Source organism: Miniopterus natalensis, chromosome 2, assembly GCF_054644295.1.
Source record: "Miniopterus natalensis isolate mMinNat1 chromosome 2, mMinNat1.hap1, whole genome shotgun sequence".
In the NCBI taxonomy this organism is placed as follows: Eukaryota; Metazoa; Chordata; class Mammalia; order Chiroptera; family Miniopteridae; genus Miniopterus; species Miniopterus natalensis.
Genome location: NC_142082.1, coordinates 155,183,461 through 155,203,772, shown reverse-complemented (window position 1 = coordinate 155,203,772; position 20,312 = coordinate 155,183,461). Strand labels below are relative to the sequence as shown.

The 20,312-nt window shown below is 37.8% G+C and overlaps 1 protein-coding gene across 1 annotated transcript in view; it reads right to left on the bottom strand.

The window, feature by feature from the left end:
* Positions 1-20,312, bottom strand: part of ITPR2 (inositol 1,4,5-trisphosphate receptor type 2) — a 404,038-nt gene that overhangs the window by 220,555 nt on the left and 163,171 nt on the right. The window contains exons 23-28 of the mRNA XM_087814750.1: positions 19,285-19,414; positions 17,250-17,307; positions 15,746-15,911; positions 14,534-14,707; positions 351-440; positions 111-236 (exon numbers count right to left, since the gene is read on the bottom strand). Coding sequence (XP_087670876.1) covers positions 111-236; positions 351-440; positions 14,534-14,707; positions 15,746-15,911; positions 17,250-17,307; positions 19,285-19,414 — 744 coding nt within the window. The remainder of the gene's footprint in view (positions 1-110; positions 237-350; positions 441-14,533; positions 14,708-15,745; positions 15,912-17,249; positions 17,308-19,284; positions 19,415-20,312) is intronic.

Below are 20,312 nucleotides of genomic sequence, written 5' to 3'. Positions count from 1 at the left end.
GGTGACTAACTTTCAAATAGTTTAAGGAAAAAAATTTATTGTAACCTTGCTAAAAGTTTAAAATTGTATGAAAATAAAAAAATTAAAGAAAAAAGTAACTAAGAACTAACCTTTTCATAGGGTATCTGCAGAAGATCCAACACCACCGAATGGGCTCCCATGTTTTTCAGTAACCGCTGATGTTGATTCCGACACTTTTTATTCTGTATGCAGAGCTTACTTAGCCTAATCAAAATCTTTTAAAAGAAGAGCAGTAAATAGAACAAGCCTCATATTAAATATAATATCTGCACAAAAATTCTTTGCCATGCAGACATAAACCCATATAAAAATATTTGACTTCTGCTGACCTCCTTCACAATCCGGTAGTTATTGCTCTTGTTGCTGTCGATCTGAGGTGTCCTTGTTCCATCCTGCACTGGACTTAAAATGTTTGATTCCTAAAAGAAACACAGATATATTTGTTTATGCCATATGTAGCATTGTGATAAATTTATTTATTTTATAATATATAATAAATACATTTTGTAATTATTTTGTAATGAATTTATTATTCAACTTAAATGTTTCCTGTGTATTTTTTTATTTAATCCAATAAAAAGTTCCTTGGCTTGCATGAGGCATGCAAATTACCATTTCTCAATAACAACCAAATTACAAGATAAATGGCATACCTAATAATTAATGAGTTAAGTTAAAAAAGAAAAGTTATTAACTATAACATTATCAGTGTATTTTCTTATGCTAAATTTATCAGACACATCATGGCTTTATATTACCCATAGGAGAAGGAACAGTAAAAATTCAGGGCATAAAATATATAATTATGTCATCAGGGACGAACTTCAGGGGGAAAAAAGAGTAAAGGAGAATGTAGTAATAGCTGGAAAACATTTCAGGAATGGGAGGAAAGAACACCTTAACCCAAAAATTCCTTGGCAGGTTACTGTGACATCCTTAGTCATGACTTGGGGCCAACCAAGCAAGTACAAAACCATGAAAATGAAGAAAGGAAAATAACATTTTAATTAAGAATAATATTTTAAGTTAATAAATTAATAATGCTTATTAAGAGGACCTGAAACAGCAAAAATATCTATAGAAAAACCATTATCTGTAGCATACAATAAAAAACAAATATATAGTGTACAGGTTTTAAATATCAACTATTACAAACAATTTAATACATGAACATTTATTAACACTACATCCCTTCCTGGTATTAGACAGGGTGAATGGATCTAAAAGAAATATAAGATAGGTCCTTCCCACAAGAAAATGAGTCTACCCAAGAAAACAGAGAGGAATATAAAAATAAGGATTTGAACTGAGCAGAATTCACTATTCAGAGAGAAGGAGGGAAACTAGCTATAGCTTTAGACCGCTTCATGAAGGAGGTCGAGTTGAAGCCAAGGTCTTGAAAGATGAAAACCAGTTAAGTATGAGAGACTGTGGGAGGGCAGGGGATACTTCTCAGATGAAGAAGTCACCTTAGCCAAGGACACTGCAGAAAGAACAGACATCACAGTGTGTAGAAAGTGGCAAGAACGGACAGTGCATGTTGCAAGAAAGTGGGCAATTAGGTAAAATAGGGCCTGATTACCTCCCTGATTTACAATACGTATAAAACTGCACTTGGGAAAAATGTCAAGTTCAACTTGGATTAAAAAAACAAACAACAAAAAACCACCTAGATTGATGGTGCTGGCTCTTTCAGTTAAAGGTAACTCTAATCTAAGATCAGAGGAAAGTAACAAAAATATACGAAGCCTATTGATATCATTTCACTTGTACCAAGCTGCTGTTCCTACTGTGTTCCATAACAAATCACAAAGTTAACACAAACCAAGAGAGAAAGAGAAATATTTCCTTGCTGGTCAAAGAATATTGATAAAATATTGCAAGCAGAGTGACTTGATCAACACTGAGCCTTCACCACTCCTTGGTAAGTTTTCTATTCCTTTTTTGCTTCTCCCCAGGCAAATGCTGTCCAAGACGGAGGTTCCTAATCTGAACTCGACCTTAGCAAGTGACCTCTTTGCCCGTTTTACTGAGCAATCTAGGAAATTGTCTTGCATCTCTGGTTACTGATCCCACTAAATTTCTCAAAAGAATTATCTATGACAAAATGTGCCAATGATTATAATCACCAAAACTTTCTTTAGCATTTGATTTGGTGGTTCACTACCATTTTCTTTAAACCCCACTCTTTTTTGTTTATTGTGACATGACACCCTTCAAGATTACATGCTATCTTTCCAACCACCTTGTCTCTTTCCCTCAAAAGAATTAGGACTGCAAAGCAAACTATTTGAACACTGAAAGCCTTCTAAACATCACTGCTGGATTCCGGGGCTGTGTCATTTATCTACCCAAATAAATTCTAGGAGGAAAAATGAAAGCAGTTCAACTCCACTTCAGGTAAGTAAAAATGCAAGATATGGTCTGCAAGACAATACATACTTAGTAAATCCAATAAAGTTGTAGAAGAAAATGAAACACTACACACGTAAGTGAAGCCAGTGCAGAGGAGGGAAGGAGCCCAAGTGCTAATATGAATGGAAACTAGATGGAAAGAGACTGGAGGTCAGAGAATGAGACAAATGGGGTTTCTATTTGAGAGCAAAAATAATTTATTGTGAGAAGTAGAAATTGCAAAATCTAGGAATATAATTAAATTTCCCTTTCTGATCACAAAAGTGGAGGCTGAATTTTAAAAAGACCATATTGCCCTGGCCAGGTGGCTCAACTGGCTGGAGTGTCATCCTGTACACCAAAAGGCTACAGGTTCGATTCCTGATCAGGGCACATACCTAGACTGCTGGTTTGATCCCCAGTAGGCGGCACATACAGGAGGCAATGGACAGCTGTTTCTCTCTCACATCAATGTTTCTCTCTCTCCCCCTCCTTCCTCTCTCTAAAATCAATAATAGTTTTTAAAAAGACCATATTCATTTATTTTCTGGAAAAGAACAAATATTTTTAAAAAACAAGTCTGTACTACAAAGCAGGATTAAAATATTACCAAGTCCAGAGATTGGCAAAGCTAAGGCAGAAGGGAGATCTTTCTGATATATGTCAATTAAAAAAAAAAAAAAATCAGTTAAAAATAAAAGCAAACTTTTGGCAGATATAGTCAAGTCTATTTTTCAAACAATGACCTGAAGAAAAGGCAACTGTCTTGTTTTAAGAAAAGTAATCTCAGGCAAAACATACTATTACAAAAAAAGCTCTTTAGTTCCCCTAGGGTGAGGAGATATAGACAATGCTACCCTCTGTAAGTATAGGAACTATGAAGAATAATTATTTTAATTTAAAATTGCCAGCAGTCAACAAAAGGAGGCAACACTGGAGAATTCAAAAAATAGCCCCTTTTAATTTCAGAAAATAAGTCAATGTAATTAAACTGAACAAAATATGAACCCACAGAACACCTGGATGATTCCACAGCAGTGATTAGGAAAATTTAAGAAATATGTAAACTATATAACTGTGGTTAGCTTTTTTCCCCTTATTTTGATGCCAAAATGCTCCAAGTAAAACGTGTTCCAAGAGTTTTCCTCCACAAAGAGCAGAAATTGATTGTATTTTTTATATCCTATCCAACTTTGGTCCAAGGTCAGTGGCCAAATCTATAAGGCCTCAGCTTTATTCTTATGACAAAATATGAGTAAGGTGGAAAACGGAGAACTGTAACTTTATTCAAAGTCCCAAAGCTGAGCAGGCTTTTTAAAAAAAATATGTAACCCGAAGAACAGTGGCATGCTTATAGTAGATATCCAAATTATCCTTTTGACAATGGTGATGAAGAATAAAGATGGCCCTCCAAAAGCACTTGTACTTTACTGTAATTGCTTTCTAGCATCTGGAAGAATTTAAATTTACTTCCTCTAATGGAATACGGAAAACCGCTTAGGTAAGAGAGACAGCTAGGTTTTTAATTGCATATTATATGCCATAACATAAAGTAGTAGATCCTGAAACAACACAGCAAGAATAGTCTAGAAGAGTCTAGAGATTTCTAGAAGAGTCTAGAAATGGGAAGGGTAGCAGGATTTAGGTAGAGACTCTAAGAGTGATACCTAAACAGATACTGGATCTGATTAGCTTCCATTCAAAATGTATTTTGCATCAGAGGAGGACACTCCTTTATATCAAGAGCAAAGCAATACAGGGAAATAATAGTGTATGAACTATACAGTGAACTACACACTGGCACCAATTAATGGGGATCTGTCTCTTTCATTTAAAAAAGGGAAATCATGCTTTTAAGAAAGAACTTTCCAAATCCTACAACGTAGAACTGCCCGCACCTGCAGCTGCACGATTACAATAGCTCAGGGCAGGTGCACTCCTTGCTCTCGCCCCCCGACGTCAAAGGCTACCCTTCCTCAGCAGCGCCGCAGAGCGTTCTCCTGCCGTCCGCACCCTCCGCCTTCTCTTTATGTCACCACAGTCGGCTGAATCAGTGGCATCACTTACCAACCGCTCTCCTCCCAACTTCAGGTGTCAAATACCGTCCCTTTCCCTTCCCACCTCCCTCCAAAACATACAAAATCTAATCATCGGTCTTTTATATATGGTTGCCCAATTAGATTATAATTTAATTGAAGCTCCTCATAATAAATATCACCGCCTTCAGGCAACTGAATAATAACCTCGCTGTGGGATGCTGAGGTATTTTGTCTCCTGCCATCTAAGAGTAACATCGCATAACAGTCATTTAGGAAGATATCTAGGGGGTTGAAGAATCCCGAAAATCACCCTCGATCTACTTATCTGACCTCACATGTGAAGCAAGCTTGGGTCATCATGGCGTCATGGCTGAGTCTCCGCTTCCCTGGTTGGCGCTAAGGCTGCTGGAAGACGTGGCCCAAGATCTACAGGGCGCAGAAGAGGCTGTGTCCACCATTCCTGGTGGGTAACTTCCCTCCAGACTTGGCCCAGCCCAGGCCTCAGTCCTTTCCCGTCCAGAGGGTAAATGCATATTCCTAACCTTACCCCAAACCTGTCTTCCCTTCCCTCTGTCCCAAGACAAGTACAATATTGGTATTTTCCGACTCATTTGATGCCATGTAAAATAGTATTTGATAAAGGTTAATCAGAGGTCCTGGAAACACCCCGTATATCCTTGACTACCTGTATCTCTGATAAATAAGATAACAAAAAAGGCTGTTCCACCGGAGTGCGGCAGAAAGATACTGGGGGAATAAGGAAGAGACTAGTGATAGGTAGGCTTGATGTAATTAGGGGTGGGGAACCTTTTTTATGCCAAGGGCCGTTTGGATACTTATAACATCATTCATAGGCCACACAAAATTATCAACTTAAAAATTAACGATGGAAAAAGCTCCTAGATTTATTGAATTTTGTGTCCCGCCTGCGGTTGCCTTGGCAGGGCCAGACCAAAGGATTTCACTACAGCCCACGGGGCCGGATGTTCCCCACCCCTGAGGTAAATGAATAGCTGCTTCCATAATAATGCAACAGACACCCATTAGAATACAGCAATGTACAATACTTTTTCTATAATATTTTTACAATACTTATATAGCATAACATATGATACTTTTTAATATAATCCTTGCCAGTATTACATAAAATGTAGAAAGGATAGGCAACCCTTGAGTCAGCAGGGAGACCTAGAAGAACAAAGGCCTGTACAGGAAATGAAAACAGTGAAATCGCAGAGCCCATAGAGACTGTGTCTGGTACCTGACGTGTTAGTGAAAGATGCCTCCCTGGTCACAGTCATACTTTAGCACACCCCTATGTGGCTGTGAGGAGGGGGTTAAGTCACAGAACGTGAGAGGAAGGAATTGGCACCTTCTTTTAGACTCACTCTTTAGCAAGAAAACATCACAGGAATGTTGATACCTGGTCTAATGACATATATTTGTTCTGATTTGAATGAATCAACTTCCACAGTTTCCTTATAAGCCACTTGCTGAGGAAAAGAAACAGTACAGGAACTTTAAACCTCACTAACAACTTACAGTAAATTGAGGACAAGTGGCAAAGTGAAAAAAATGAGTCAGAGAGTTTAGGCTAAAACAGCATTCATTTAAATGTAGCCCAGAAGACGAGGGGGAAAGATCCTTACAGTGGAGCTAATTCAAAGAACCAAATTCAGGAGACAGAAATTTTATGTGTAAGAATTTGCATTACAACCAAATAGAATGAGGCTGTGGAAAGTAACATTTGGTGCAAAACCAAAAATTAGTTTTCAGACCTACACCTTGTGCAAGGACATATTAAGTGGTGCTCATCTTTAGTAATCACTTCAGGAGCGTGAGCTCTGACATAAAGGAGAGGAATATATAATGTTACATAAACAAGTAAAATAAATATATGATGAGGTCTGGGGCAAAAAACAGAAAATAGAGACAAGAAAACAAATCCCATGAAAGGAAAACTCAGGAAATCACTGTCTAAAATTAATGGATAGAAGTTATTGGTGCAATTACCACAGTGTCCCCCACTCAGATCATGTAGGAAGGTTGTGTTTAAAACTCATGGACTTTTCTGGACCAACTCATGAAGGTTAGACATTCTACCAGTTACTTTTATCAAGAGTGAGTTAGTCAACCCAAGTTTTGCCAAAGAAACAAAGTTTACATATAACTATTTTCCTGCTGTGCAGAATCCAAGTACTAACAACTTAAAGCACACTTTTCTTTCATGATATCCTTCCAGGGGGACCTGCCTCCTTGCCTGCTTGCTTCAGCAAAGAAAAAAGATCAGATGTGGTAGGCAAAGAATGGAATCATCTTTGCTTTTAAAGAGCGATGGGACGTGAAGGTAATAAAAAAACCAACAGTCAAAGAAGGTGTGCCTAGAGAGAAATAGAGAAAAAACAATCGAGGGGAGGAGAGAAAGGGAGGGAGAGAAAAAAAGAAATTAAACTCATTCTCTCACTGAGATAAATCTGCAAACTAAAATTCAAATGCCTATGAGGAAAGTTAATGTTAAGAAAGACAACACAAAACACTCAACAATGAGACTATCATTTCCAGTGAAATACATATGATCAAGAACTCTTCTGAAAGGACTTTTAAATATAAATCTGTTTAAAAAGTAATCATAAAGTGCCCAGCCGGTGTTGGCTCAGTGGTTGAGCATCAACCTATGGACCAGGCGATCACGGTTCAATTCCTGTTCTGGGCCCCTACGGGGGTTGTGGGCTCCATCCCCAGTAGCGGGCGTGCAGCAGGCAGCCAATCAATGACTCTCTCTCATCATTGATGTTTCTATCTCCCTCTCTCTGAAAAAAATTTTTAAAAACATTTTAAAAAATAAAAATAAAATAATCATCATAAAGTGAGAAATACTACCTCTCGCCCTAGGTTGACCCCTCTGTGGTTGCTACATGCTCGGGATGACTCCACAGCATCACCCAGCATGGGTAAAGGACAGCTTTGTTGGGCAAGGGGAAACTGCAAGCCAAGCTCAGCAGGAAAAGAGAAGGCATGTGTCCCTCTTCTTTTCACATTCCCAAAAAAAGGTGCTGAGCACTCTGCTCAACAAAAGTATGGGTCTAGATTTCCAGATAACTGCCCCCACACCCCACCTTGTAGTAACTTCTTACTGGACAAGTTTGAGAGTAACCTATAAATCAAGGTATACACAAACTTCCTGGGCACCAGGCTGTCTGGGTTAAGATGCCTTTGTTTATAGGAATTGATCAGAGACTCCAGATATTGGGCCCACAGAAACTGGACTGCTCCTACTGAGGGGCAGAAGCCACAGGTCCCATGAGAACCCAAATTAGGGTACAGCCTCCTAGAAGAGAAGACAATCACCTCCCAACCTCTACCTGACCCGAACTCATGAAAACAGTCCAGCCAGCTTGTTAACCAGACAATCCAGAGTGAGCCCCCGGAGATATTTTTTCAGTTAATTTTATTTCTTACAGCACACATCCATTAAAAGAACAAAAATTATGAAGCAAAACCCAGCAGATATAAATCTAGAATGCATGGATATGACAGAGAATCACTTAGAAACCCTGAAAATGAAAATACAGTCTTTGAAGTAAAAACTAGGTAGATGGTTTAAACATCAGACTTTAGATCAGTGAGAATATAAGTTTTTTAAAAAAGAAACAGAAAACCACACATAGGGATTATAGACGAGAGCTAAATATAGATATCCTGATACAGACACAATCATTGTGAAGAATAATTAACCACCAAAATAAATAACATGAGTGGGTACTTCTCTTAGAAGCACAGTGATGCCCAACCCAACTGACCTACTTCTCAACCCTTAATTAAGAGGTAGATGAACATAAAGGGAAATCCTGACTTAATGCACTCGGATACAGTTTCCTAAATTAATCTCTCCTTCCTATATTTACAACTCAACATATATTTGAATGTGATAAATTAGTAATGCTACTGATATTGCCAACTTGTCATACACTAGCCTTTAAGCTTTCAGCAATGACGGTATAGTCTTTAATTTTAATGCCCCGGAAGACAAGTTTAATCAAGGGAAACACTAGAATATACAATAATGCAATGGGCTTCCTCGATGACCAAATCCATCCCATCCTTCTCTCTATTTATAAGAGATCAAATGCAGTAATGGGATAATGGAGGATTATATATGATATTTGTTAGTGGATGGACCGTAAATTCACATTTATTGCCCAGAGTAAACAGAACTTACCGCTGAGAGGAAAAAAAACAAACACTTTCATGTTACTGGAAACCTTTTTTATTACTAAAATGAAGAATCACATTAATGTTATCTGGTCTTCTGATATCTAAGCAGGCACAAAGTTAGGCCATCATGAGCTGTTTGAAAACAATGCCCATCATCCTGTGTTTAGAGCCTTTGTCAAGAATTTACTGAATAACAAAGAATGGTTATCTGAATTGGCCGGCTCGAGTGCATGCTCCTGCTACTGGCTGTTTCCATTCATACTGTGACATATTTCATCCTGTTTACAATAAACTGCCACGGTCTTTGGCAGTTGGTTCATTGCAAAATATAGATTATTTGGTTGTGTACAAGTGAGTAACTTTGTAGTCTCTTATTTTTATCTCCTTATATTCATCTATTATAATGTTCTATTCTCCTGGCTTCTCAATCCACCTACTTGTATACATTTCTACACCTGCCTCCCTAGTTCATGCTTCCATAACCTCACACCGGAACTTGGGCAAGAGGCTCTTGTTCTGTTGAACCATCCTGGGTTTTGTCAGACTAAGTATCCCAGACACTATACTCATCTCCCTAGCCAAGAATCTTCAAAGGCCCCCAAATTCCAGCTACTTCAAATACAAATCACTTATTCCTGCTGAACTCTGCTTCTCTTATTATTCTTGAATATGTTAGCTAGCTAAATCCTTCCTAATCCTTCAAAATAGTGAAGGCTTCTCCAAGTAGCCAGGCCCACAATAGCCTCTCCCTTTTCTGTACCACACAGTTCAGTATTAAATCAAAAGTAGTGTCATCTTCTTTAAGGGCGTCCATTCTGTGTGCTCATTCTTTGTCAGCAAGAGTCACATCTCGAATATTAGATTTGATTCTCGACATCAAAGTTTAAGAAGGGAAATGAGAAATTCAGGTGTGTACAAAAAATAAGCATGATGGTGAACAGGCTGAAATAATACTTTAAGCAGAATGCTCAAAATAAAGATTTTGCTCTGGAGAAACTTGACAGCAATCAAGCAGAGGAGGTTCAGACAAGATTGACCTTGCCTCAAACCTGGCATCAGAAACAGACATTACAAGGATACGTACATGGGCTCGAAATAAAAAAAAAGTTTTCCACTGATGAGAATTGTCAAATATAGAATATGACATAGTAGAAGTGCAGAGAAACCTCTCTGTACAACATCTAAAAGTGATAGATAATATATTTAAAATATATTTAACCTAAGAGAAGGAGGCAAATGGAGGCCAGAAAACAAAAATACATCAAATTTTCCAAGCAGTTATCAAACACTCAATTTATTGCTAGCCTTGAAGGCATCAGTCTGTACTTGATAACCTGGACACTGAGGTTTTTGTTGTTTAAAGATTTTTTTATTGATTTTTGAGAGAGAGAGGAAGGGAGAGAGAGAGAAAGAGAGAAACATGGATGTGAGAGTGAGCAATGATTGGCTGCCTCCTGCACTGTCCCTACCAGCGACTGAGCTCGAAGCCCAGGCGTGTGCCCTGACCAGGAATCGAACAGGCGCAGAATGACGCCCAGCCAACTAAGCTACACCGGCCAGGGCTGGACACTGAGTTTTAATATGTCTCATACACACATACAATGGAAAGGAAGCAAAGCCTGATTTCCGATAAAGGTCTGATCAGAGACCCTGCCCTAGAACAAGGAATACCTAAAGGAGACACCCACAATGATAAACCAGGGAAAGATGTGACCCACAGAAGAGCAAAGGAGCACCTGCCTTGGATTTGACTTGGTAGAAGCCAAAACAACAGGTGTGGGGCAGAAAAACTCTCCTGAGCTCCTATGTACAAAGACAAGCCCACTTTTACTCAAGATTAGGACTAGAATTCCCAATAAAGGGGCCCTAAAAGTTCCAAGCCAAAAACTTTGTTTAATATGGTTACAAAATGTATTTTTAAATTGCCTCACAGAGGCAAATGAAATCTTCTCTAGATTAAACATAAGTCTCAGAGGCATTCCACTTATAAAGTTCTGAAGACTCTAAATTCATAATAAATATTTTTAAATTACTAAATATCTAAGTAAATACATTCCCAAGGACTTCTGCAAGAATCGCGAACTTAACACTGCAAATGGCCCCCAATACAAAACAACTAGATCCTAGTAGAACCTATTTTAAGTACAATTCTGGGTTCACAGATGACCCCAAAAGACCCCACCCTCCATCTATAAAGAAAAAAATATAACCTGATGCCAAATCAGAGAGGTTCAAGCTTCAAGGCAACATAAGTTTCCCTGAAGGCAAATGTCAATACTACTAGCTCTGTAACCCAGAGACTAAGTAAACTCTGAGCAAGTGTCAAATTTGAGGAGCTCACCCAGACTCCTGCCTTCTGACTTGGTCTCAGGCTGCAGCGCCCACTGGCCACAGCCACAGGCCATTACAAATCCTCTGAGGAGGAAAACAGGCCGGATTTCAATCTCCAGGTCTGAAGTCAAAAGGACAGGAGTTCAACGTCTACACTCAAATGTTTAGAGCTGCTTTACTCATAATGTCCCACAACTGGAAGCCACCAAGATGTCCTTCAATAGGTGAATGATAAACAAACTGCAGGACATCCAGACAATGAAGTTTTTCAGTGATAAAAAAAATGAACTAGCAAGTTATAAAAGCCATGGAAGAACCTCAAATGTATATTGCTAAATGAAAGAAGCCAGTCTGCAAAGAGCTAGATACTGTATGATTACAACTATATGACATTCTGGAAAAGGCACAACTCCAGAGAGAGTAAAAAGATCAGTGGTTGTCAAGGGCCCAAGGGTTCATGAGGAAGGGACACATAGGTGGCGCAGAGAGGACTTTCAGGGCAGTCTATTTCGTATGATATTGTAATGATATCATGACACTTATTTGTCACAATCCACAGAATTATCCAACACAAAGAGGGAGTCTAAAGTAAACTATGGACTGTAATAATAATGTATCAATATTGGCACATCAATTATAACAAATGTACAACACTAATGCAAGATGTTATCAATAGGAGAAATGGGGAGAAGAGTTAATATATGGGAAAGTTCCGTACTTTCTATATAATATTTTTCTAAATCTGAAAGTGTCCTAAAAATAAAGTGTATTTTAAAAAAATATATGAGCTCATTATCAAAAGTGACCAAAAATATAATGAAACAAGCAACATGAGTGAGAATCATAAGAAACTCCCAAGTAATTTAGATCATGGAATTATTACATAGGGCTATAAAACATCCATATGTGATTACTAAAATGGCAAGCAATAAAAGATGTTTGAAAATGACCAAATATATTTGAAAAAATCTAATTTCAAATATAAAAAAGTCTAATGGCTGAAACTCAAAAGTTAATAGGTGGAGTAAACTGCCAATAAGACATACCAAAGGAGATGCAGGTGAGTCTAAAGAAATTTTTCAAATTCTGCACACAGTCCCATATATGGAAAATATAAAAAGGAAACTAATAGATCTGGAGGCAAGAACAAGGTTTAACATACATTTAATTAGAGTTTCAGAATTAAAGCAAGACACTATTCTACAAACAGCAAACTTCTCAACAGAAGCAACAAAAGCCGGAAGACATGCAATACTATGATTAGAAGTGAAAGAAAAGAACTCTCAACTGATGAAAGTATTTTGTTCCCAGTAAAACATAATGTTAAACTTATAGGGTCTAATAAAATAGCCTTAAAACACATAAAGTAAAAATTTAATAAAACTACAGGGGGGAATTGATAAACCTACCATTGTAGTTGGAAATTTTAGTAAATCTCTAATAATTGATATGTCAAGAAAACAAAAATAGAAGTAGAGAGATGATTTAAACACAATTAATAAGCTTGATTTGCTAGCCATATATGAGGAATCCTGCATTTATTCCCATTCCTCTCAAACCCACATGGAACTTTTACAAAACCTGATGGTATAACGGGCCAAAAGCAAGCTCAAAAACTTTTCGGAGAACTGATATCATCATAACCACATTCTCTTGCCGCAGTTAATTAAGAATTCAATAACAAAAAAATTTTGCCTATACATTTAAAAATTTTTAAACTCACTTCCAAGTGATTCTGGGCCAAAGTAGAAATCATAATGAAAATATTTAAATATCTAATACTGAACAATAATAAAAATACCATTTGTCAAAAGTTGTGGGATGCAGCTCCTTAAAAGAAAAATATACTATTAAACTTTTTTAAAGTCTGAAAAATATGCCAACATAAAGGGTTAGAGAATAGTTGAATAAATATAATAAAATAGCAAACAAATCCAGAAGCTTAACAAAGCCAAGAGTCGGTTCTTTAAAAGGGATAAATAAAATAGGTACAACTGTGGTAAGATTGAGCCATAGAAAAGAGACAAAATAAACAATATCAAGAATCAAAAAGGGGTGGGTATGAAGCTGCCGACATAGGAGAAGATAATGAAAGAACCTGAACAAATACCAATAAATTTGAAAACTTAAGTATGTGACTAGAAAAATATATAGCACTAATCTCAAATAGAAAGTGTTAATGAATTTATAATTGGCAATTAAAATCATCCCACAAACTAAATCCAAGACCCAGGCAAATTTAACCTTGATACCAACTCCTGGAAGGAACAATATAAGAAAGAAAAATTACAGACGAATCTTACCGACAACATAGATGTAAAATCCTAAACAAAGTATTAACAAACCAGATCTAGCGATGTAAAAAATACCACCAAACTAAATTTATTCTAGACTGCAAGCTTACTATAACAGAATCTGTGTTTATGATTGATGTTATTAAAATTATCAGATTAAAGAAAAATAATGTAATCTTCATAGATATATCAACTGCATTTAATTAAAGTCAATAACTATTCATGGTAAAAAAAAAAAAAAAGAAAAAAAACTAGCAAACTAGGAATAGAAGGGAACTTCCTCAACTGATTGAGTATCCACAAAAAATGTACAATAAACATGATATTCAGTAGTGGAATATTAAAACTATTCCCTTTAAAATCAGAAGCAAGACAAGAATGACCAATCTCATCACTTCTGTTCAACACTGTACTGGAGAATCTTACTTGCCAACACAATAAAGCAAGAAAAAAAGAAATAACAGATGAAAAGATTGTGTTCAAGTTTGAACTTACAGCATCACCATGACTTGAAGTCAAAAACATTTCTAACCTTAGTAGCAGGTATGCATGAGTTGGTGGGAACTACCTACCTGCCAACATAGACAATTTAAGAAATTTACTGTATTATCAATTATGACATTGGGACTGGCCAGCTTACCTAAGTATTAACATTAAAATACTGCTTAAAAATTTTAGTGGTTATTTAGTAGTTAGTAAAATGTGAAAACAGCAACTAATTAACCCACTGAAAACTAAAACTAATACAGCAGGATTTATGATCATCATCTTACTACTCTTTAAATCAAACACAGACTTTTGGTATTTTCATGCTGACGATAAAGCATACTGTCCTTCCATTTAGATTTTGTCACATACTGTACAAGGATATGCAATAGTGAAAGGAATGATTTACAAGTTGCAATAAACTGCCACAGTGATTGGTGACAACAAAAATTCACCTCCTCTTTAGGTCTAGGTTTAGGACCCATTTCTTTTTTCCTCCATCTCACTCCCTCCTATTGCCCTGATTCCTGGATTACACGATTTACAGTGGAAAAGTAGGCAGATGAGGTAAGAAGTGGTAGCAATTGACTAGAATTACCCAAAGGGCAGGTTTATGGAGTTAATTGACTTGGCAAGTAAAGATTTTATGCTCTGTTACTCAAAAAAAAATTCTTTATATAGAATTTTGATTGTAGGGCATATGATTTAAAAGATATTGTCTGAATGATTTCAAAATAGATATTGAAAACAAACCTCTATTGGCTCTTCACCACCTTTTACTTGGTTTTCACCCATTTCTCCACTCTCATAGCTGCTGCTCTTTTCAACCCATAACTCAGATTTTTCTACAGTTAGTCGAAGCTGGTCTAGATCTGCCTTTATTTGCTTGTAGTTATCTACATCTTGATTGGACACCAGCAACTGCACCTGGAAACAGAAGAATTTCAACCCTTAATTTACTTAAAGGCTTTATTCCTATTTCATGTATGTCTAAAATTCTCAGTTGTGTAACGTATTTGTCTATCAGTTGAAGATTAATATTACTAGAATATTTATGGATATTTTAGATGTATATTGACCATGAAAATTTACCTGGAAGTATCTGTAAACTCTATCCAATACATTTACATATTATAAAGAATTACATATATAAAAGAAATAAGCCCTAACAGAACTTTTCTAAATGCTAAAGAGTAATTTAAGATAAAAGATAACCTAACTCTAATTGCACTACTAAAGTTAATTTTTCTGAGGCTCTCTCTGTTTTAAAAGTAGAAGCATAAAAATAAGTGGAAGAAAATGCTGATACAACCTAAACTTCAGGATATCAACTTTTATTTTACCATAATTTATATGTATTATATGACACACAAATATAAGCCTAATTACATCACTCATATAATTACTCTTTTATTTCATTTTTTAAACATATTCCTATAAAGTTTCCAAATGAAGATCAATGCTCTATTAAATAAAGCAAGTATTAGTGAAACATATGGAAGCACTTAGGTATTACCCATTAAGTCTCAAGGTGGATGTCATTCAAAAATGACAAAGATTAGCTCCACCACGATTCCTTTCTTTCGGATGTAAACAATTTTCAATCACATAACAATTTATTTCAGTGCTACTGTTTGTCCTACCGAAATGTATCGGTAAATCTGAGGTCAAAATAGCAGCAGTGGCAGCAAAATTCCTAATATGATATTATCCCCCCGTGCCTTCCTAAATCTTAGTGCCTGTCACTTACACTAAAGATATTAACCGAAAATCACTTGTGGGCAACTCTTTTTAAAATAGATCATGTCTTGGTCTCTGACAAGGCCATATCTATCTTTAAAAACAGAAAGCGTCCCCAGGAGAAGCCGCACAGCCTCGTTAACTCTGCAGCCAGGGAGCGAGGCGGGACGTTGTGAACAGTGCTGTCCGACCCCTGCTCTGGAAGCGTGGAGGACACAGGCTCACCTGCTTAAAGGCCTGCAGAACTTCTGCTCGCTGGCTGAAGTGCTTGAACAGGAGCTGCAGCGCTCCCGACAGCAGAGGGGGGTAGTCATGCATGATCAGGTGAATGAGAACCCGCAAAAACGTCCTCCCTCCTTCATCATCAAGCTGAACGGGGTTTTTTTCCTTTCTGTGAAACCAAAAATAATTCTAAAATAACTGATATTTATATAAAATCCACTCACAGGTGGTTAGAACTGCATATACATTGAGTCATATCACTTTTCCCCCCCCAAATTGGAAAGGAAAAAGGAAGACACTTTACTCTTCTCCTTGTGTCGTGTAACTGAGAAGGAAACAAAGCACCAAGAAAAGCTTGTGTGTGCCCATGATGGCGGGGTGACCAACTGTCCCGGGGCGTCCAAGGCAGAGGCCCCTCCAGGATGCGGGGCTTTCAGCGCTTGCACTGTTTCCTAGGCACACTGGGATGAGTTGCTCGATGAGGCGCAGAAAAAAAGACAGGAACCTGAATCAACCCGAACGTGTTTGTTGAGAAGACACACGAGGCTGAATGGGCACCCAGGGCTGACTTCCCTTAGAGCCTAGAGACCGTCGCCATAGCAAGCTGTGTGTGTCATATACTTGAGCTCTGAGTAAGATGCCGCTGGATAAAAAGTCCACTTATTTTAAGGTGAAAATCAGACACTGGTTTATTCTCCCTTCTCAGGAATAATGAAACACTTGAGTAGGAACACACGCACGGAACAATCAAAACTGGCAGAACAATAGAAAAACAAAGCTAAGCCAAATGCTCACTAGAGAGAAAAATCCTTTTTGGTTCCCTTGATCACCCTTGTCTTTCTAACCAAAGGAAATGCAACAAAAGGCTTAGCAGATAAACTTGTTTAGGTTTTCATGGCAAATCTGTAATAAAAATGAATGCGAGAAGCTCAATTATTTGTACCTTAGACATTTTACTTTTCTTTGTGACTGCTATTACTTCTATTTCTGATAAAGAAGGAAATAAGTTAAAAACAATAAATGGCAGGGCTCCCGGTCGCAAAGGAGGGCAGTCATGCCAGAGGCATTTCATCTTCTTTAATCGTGGATACTTCCAATTGGCAGAGAATATCTTTATTTCTCATATATAAAGTTAATGATGACATTGAAAGAAGTGACTTTCTTGCCTCAAATTTCTCAGACTTAGGGAAGCAGCATTTTGTAAGGTGCTGCAATATTTTTACCAGGGGAGTTAAAGGTCACTGATATGCTGTCATTATTTGAGGAAAGCAAAGAAAAGAATTCAGGGAAGAGTTCAATACACTGATCTCAGTTCTCTTGTCCTTTTTTTTAACCTGCCCTAAAGAAAAGTTATGCTTTCTCTTCTACAATAAATTAGCAGCTTCATTTCTGGCAAATACTATAACTTAAAATTAAATAGATATAAGAGGTGAACAATATCAAATTATCAATAAAATCTGAAGTAACATTTTATGCACAAGATAAAGATACATAAACGTTACTATACCTTCCAGCAAACATAGTTTCTGCCTGAGCCGCAATTTCATCTATATCAGGAACAACAGCTGCAAAGAAAAATGGCAAATCTATTCTTTATTGTAATTAAGTCACAATATGTATATTAATATGTCTGAAAATACTTTGCCTTCCTTTCTTTATGCCACTAAAAGTAAATTAAGAGTTTTAAAAGTCACAATACAGTTCCACCTTAGATACCGATATTTTAAATTGAATTTTAAATTTTTAAATATATATTGCCATAGTCCAAGGTATATTTAAAAGATCAGAAAGGACCATTTACAAAGTTGCCTCATCTATATAAGTGTGTATGTATGTGCATCAACTACACACGTAATTTAAATAGGTGATGAGATGAAAGGGTGATGTTTTTTAAAGAATCAAAATATACCTATAATGAACCTTGTAACTATTGGTAATCCAAAACAGCATGGTCTTTTTACCTAAGCTTACTTTTCAAATCCCATCCCTTCATCTCATGGGACACAGAGTTTCTTTTTTTTTTATATGAACCAATCATGATTCCTGACCCATCCCCATCACTAACATTTTGAAGATATCTTGATTATAACATGTTTAAATGATAAGTACACAATTTCTTTCTCATCTCCAAGGCATACAAAGAAAACAGAGCAAGATAGGAAAAGGGAAAAAGAATTCTCCCCAGAAAGCTCTCTCTTGCGAATACAACCAACGCAAGAAGAGATCAGGTACATGAGACAACTGGTTTCCTGACTCTCCCTCCCACACTTTCCTGACACTCAGAGCTCCTGCTTCCAGAAGTCTGGCTTCTGAGAGCCAATAATTTTTATGCTACTGTCAGTGCAACTGCCAGCAAGACTTTCTGGTCCTGCCATATCATTCCTGGAAACAGCCCTTTGGGGTTCTGCACTTCTGGGAAGCATAAAAACAACACTGTTGCAAATGTGCCAGGAGGGACTTCTCGCTGAGGCAAGCTGAACCGTCTGCAGAGGCACGCTGCCCTTTGGGTGGAACTGAAGCAGACAGGCGAGCATTCGGTCTAACATCCATTTTAATTAAACACGGAAAATCACTGAGTCATTCCTGTCAAAGTGACTGGCATACAAAGAAGAGAAGGGTTCCTCATGTTGTCACTGTGGTGTGGTTAGAAGAACGTTTCATATCTGCACGTGAGCCCTATGCCCAGAAAAAGGATTCTGTTAACTGGCTAATTCTTTAATAGGACATAGTTTACAACCTGTCGTGACTGGCCTGATCTAGCCAGAAAAATAGTCATTTAATAGGTTTTAAATGAATTCTTAGGTTTCATAAGGAACTTTCTATAGTCGGGAAATTTTTACAATTATTTTTATGCTCTTTGTCACTATGGTCCTGCGCTCAGAGATAGGGTGATTTTATTCTTATACTTTTTAAATGTGAAAACTGAAATATAGTAATAGTTTATAACCATGCAAAGTAAAAAACAACACACAAGCCACACATGAAAACCAACACCCACATTCACACATTCATACCCCTGGGAAATGCCATCTCCTTATTTAAGAGTTGGGCAATGGCTTCCTACAAAACACCTTTCCTCTCCATGGCTGTATTTCACACTGATCTTTGATCCAGGCCAAAAAAAAAAATTCCCTTGGATTTTCAACAAAATACCACAATGCTTAAAAGATTCAGACTCTGGAGTTGGAGAGGCTTCAGAGAGAATCCCTGTTCCACTAATTTCATGACCTTCAGCAGGTAACTTAAAACTCCGACCTTGGTTTTCTTATCTGTAAAATGACACAATAAACAGTACCTCCACCTCACAGAGTTCTGAAGATTACAAAAGAAACGACATTCAAGCACCGAGTATCAGCAAATGTCCTTTCTGCCATTTGAGGCAAGTTGTTTAACGCTCTGTCTCTGTCCCTTCGTGTCACTGGTGGAGGTTATTTCTACATTTTGTCTCATAGAAATACCACTGTGTTTTAAAGTATAAAATGTACTTCCAAGTACTGGGGAAAACAAAATACAAAGAGTAAATATTGTCACAAAGGAGATACCTGATGGTATTAATGTATCTGGAGAGCCATTGGTAGATGCTTCAGGATTCTCATTGTTTTCTCCAAATTCCTTCTTATATATTGACAGCATGTAGGAGATCCTATAATCTAGTCTGACACTCAGGATAAACTACAAGAGACATAAAAACAACATAATTTTCTTTTATTAGCACAGTGTTTAAAAATACAATTCATTACATGACACCAAGAACATAACTATGAACGTATCACATGAACTAGTTAGAAATTTATTGGTAAACACTTAATGCTTCAGTTGCATCCAGTTCATCTGCCGTAAGACTAAGAGAAGTGATGTGTTTCCATTAATCAACATCAGTAAAATCTCAAAGCCTTTTTTTGAAAGAAGAGAACCTGACTTCCCATGATTACTCTCTGAATATTCCAGGCAGAGGTATGTCGTGGGTCTGAATGGAGAGGTTAACGACGACATGATTTCACTGAGCACTTTGCAGAGTATCCAGCGGCTCTGGGTGGAGAATGCTGGAGCCCTGACCCTGCTTCATGCGCAGAAAGGCCAAGGCTTCAGCTACCCTAGTGTGACACTGGCTCTACCACAGTCGGGCCTGGATCCATGCGACAAAGGGCAGCTGAAGTCCCAGCACCCTAACAGCATGGATGTGCCTCCCGGGTGCTTGTTTCCCTTGGGATGCTGGCGGTGTCCTTGTTCTTAACTGAGCGCAGGCAGGACGCGGTGCCCGCCAGGTCCCCGCCCGGGCTCGGCGCTAGGAAGAAGGCCACCACCTGAAGCGCAGCGCCCTCCAGAAGCCAGCGATCCGGGAGGGAAAACAAAATATGCATTGTTAATAATCAGGAACAACCGGGGGCGAAATCATGCGTACAGGACCCAGTGGAGGTCAGAGAAGGAAAAAGGTGTTCTCCAGATTTCTGAGTCGAGAAGGGAGACAACAAGGAAAGGTCCTCCAGGGCGTTACCCCCACCCCGCGCCTCACCTAGGCCCTGAGACAGCTTCTGCCCCAGGAAAGTATCAGCATGCCCCCGCACGCTCG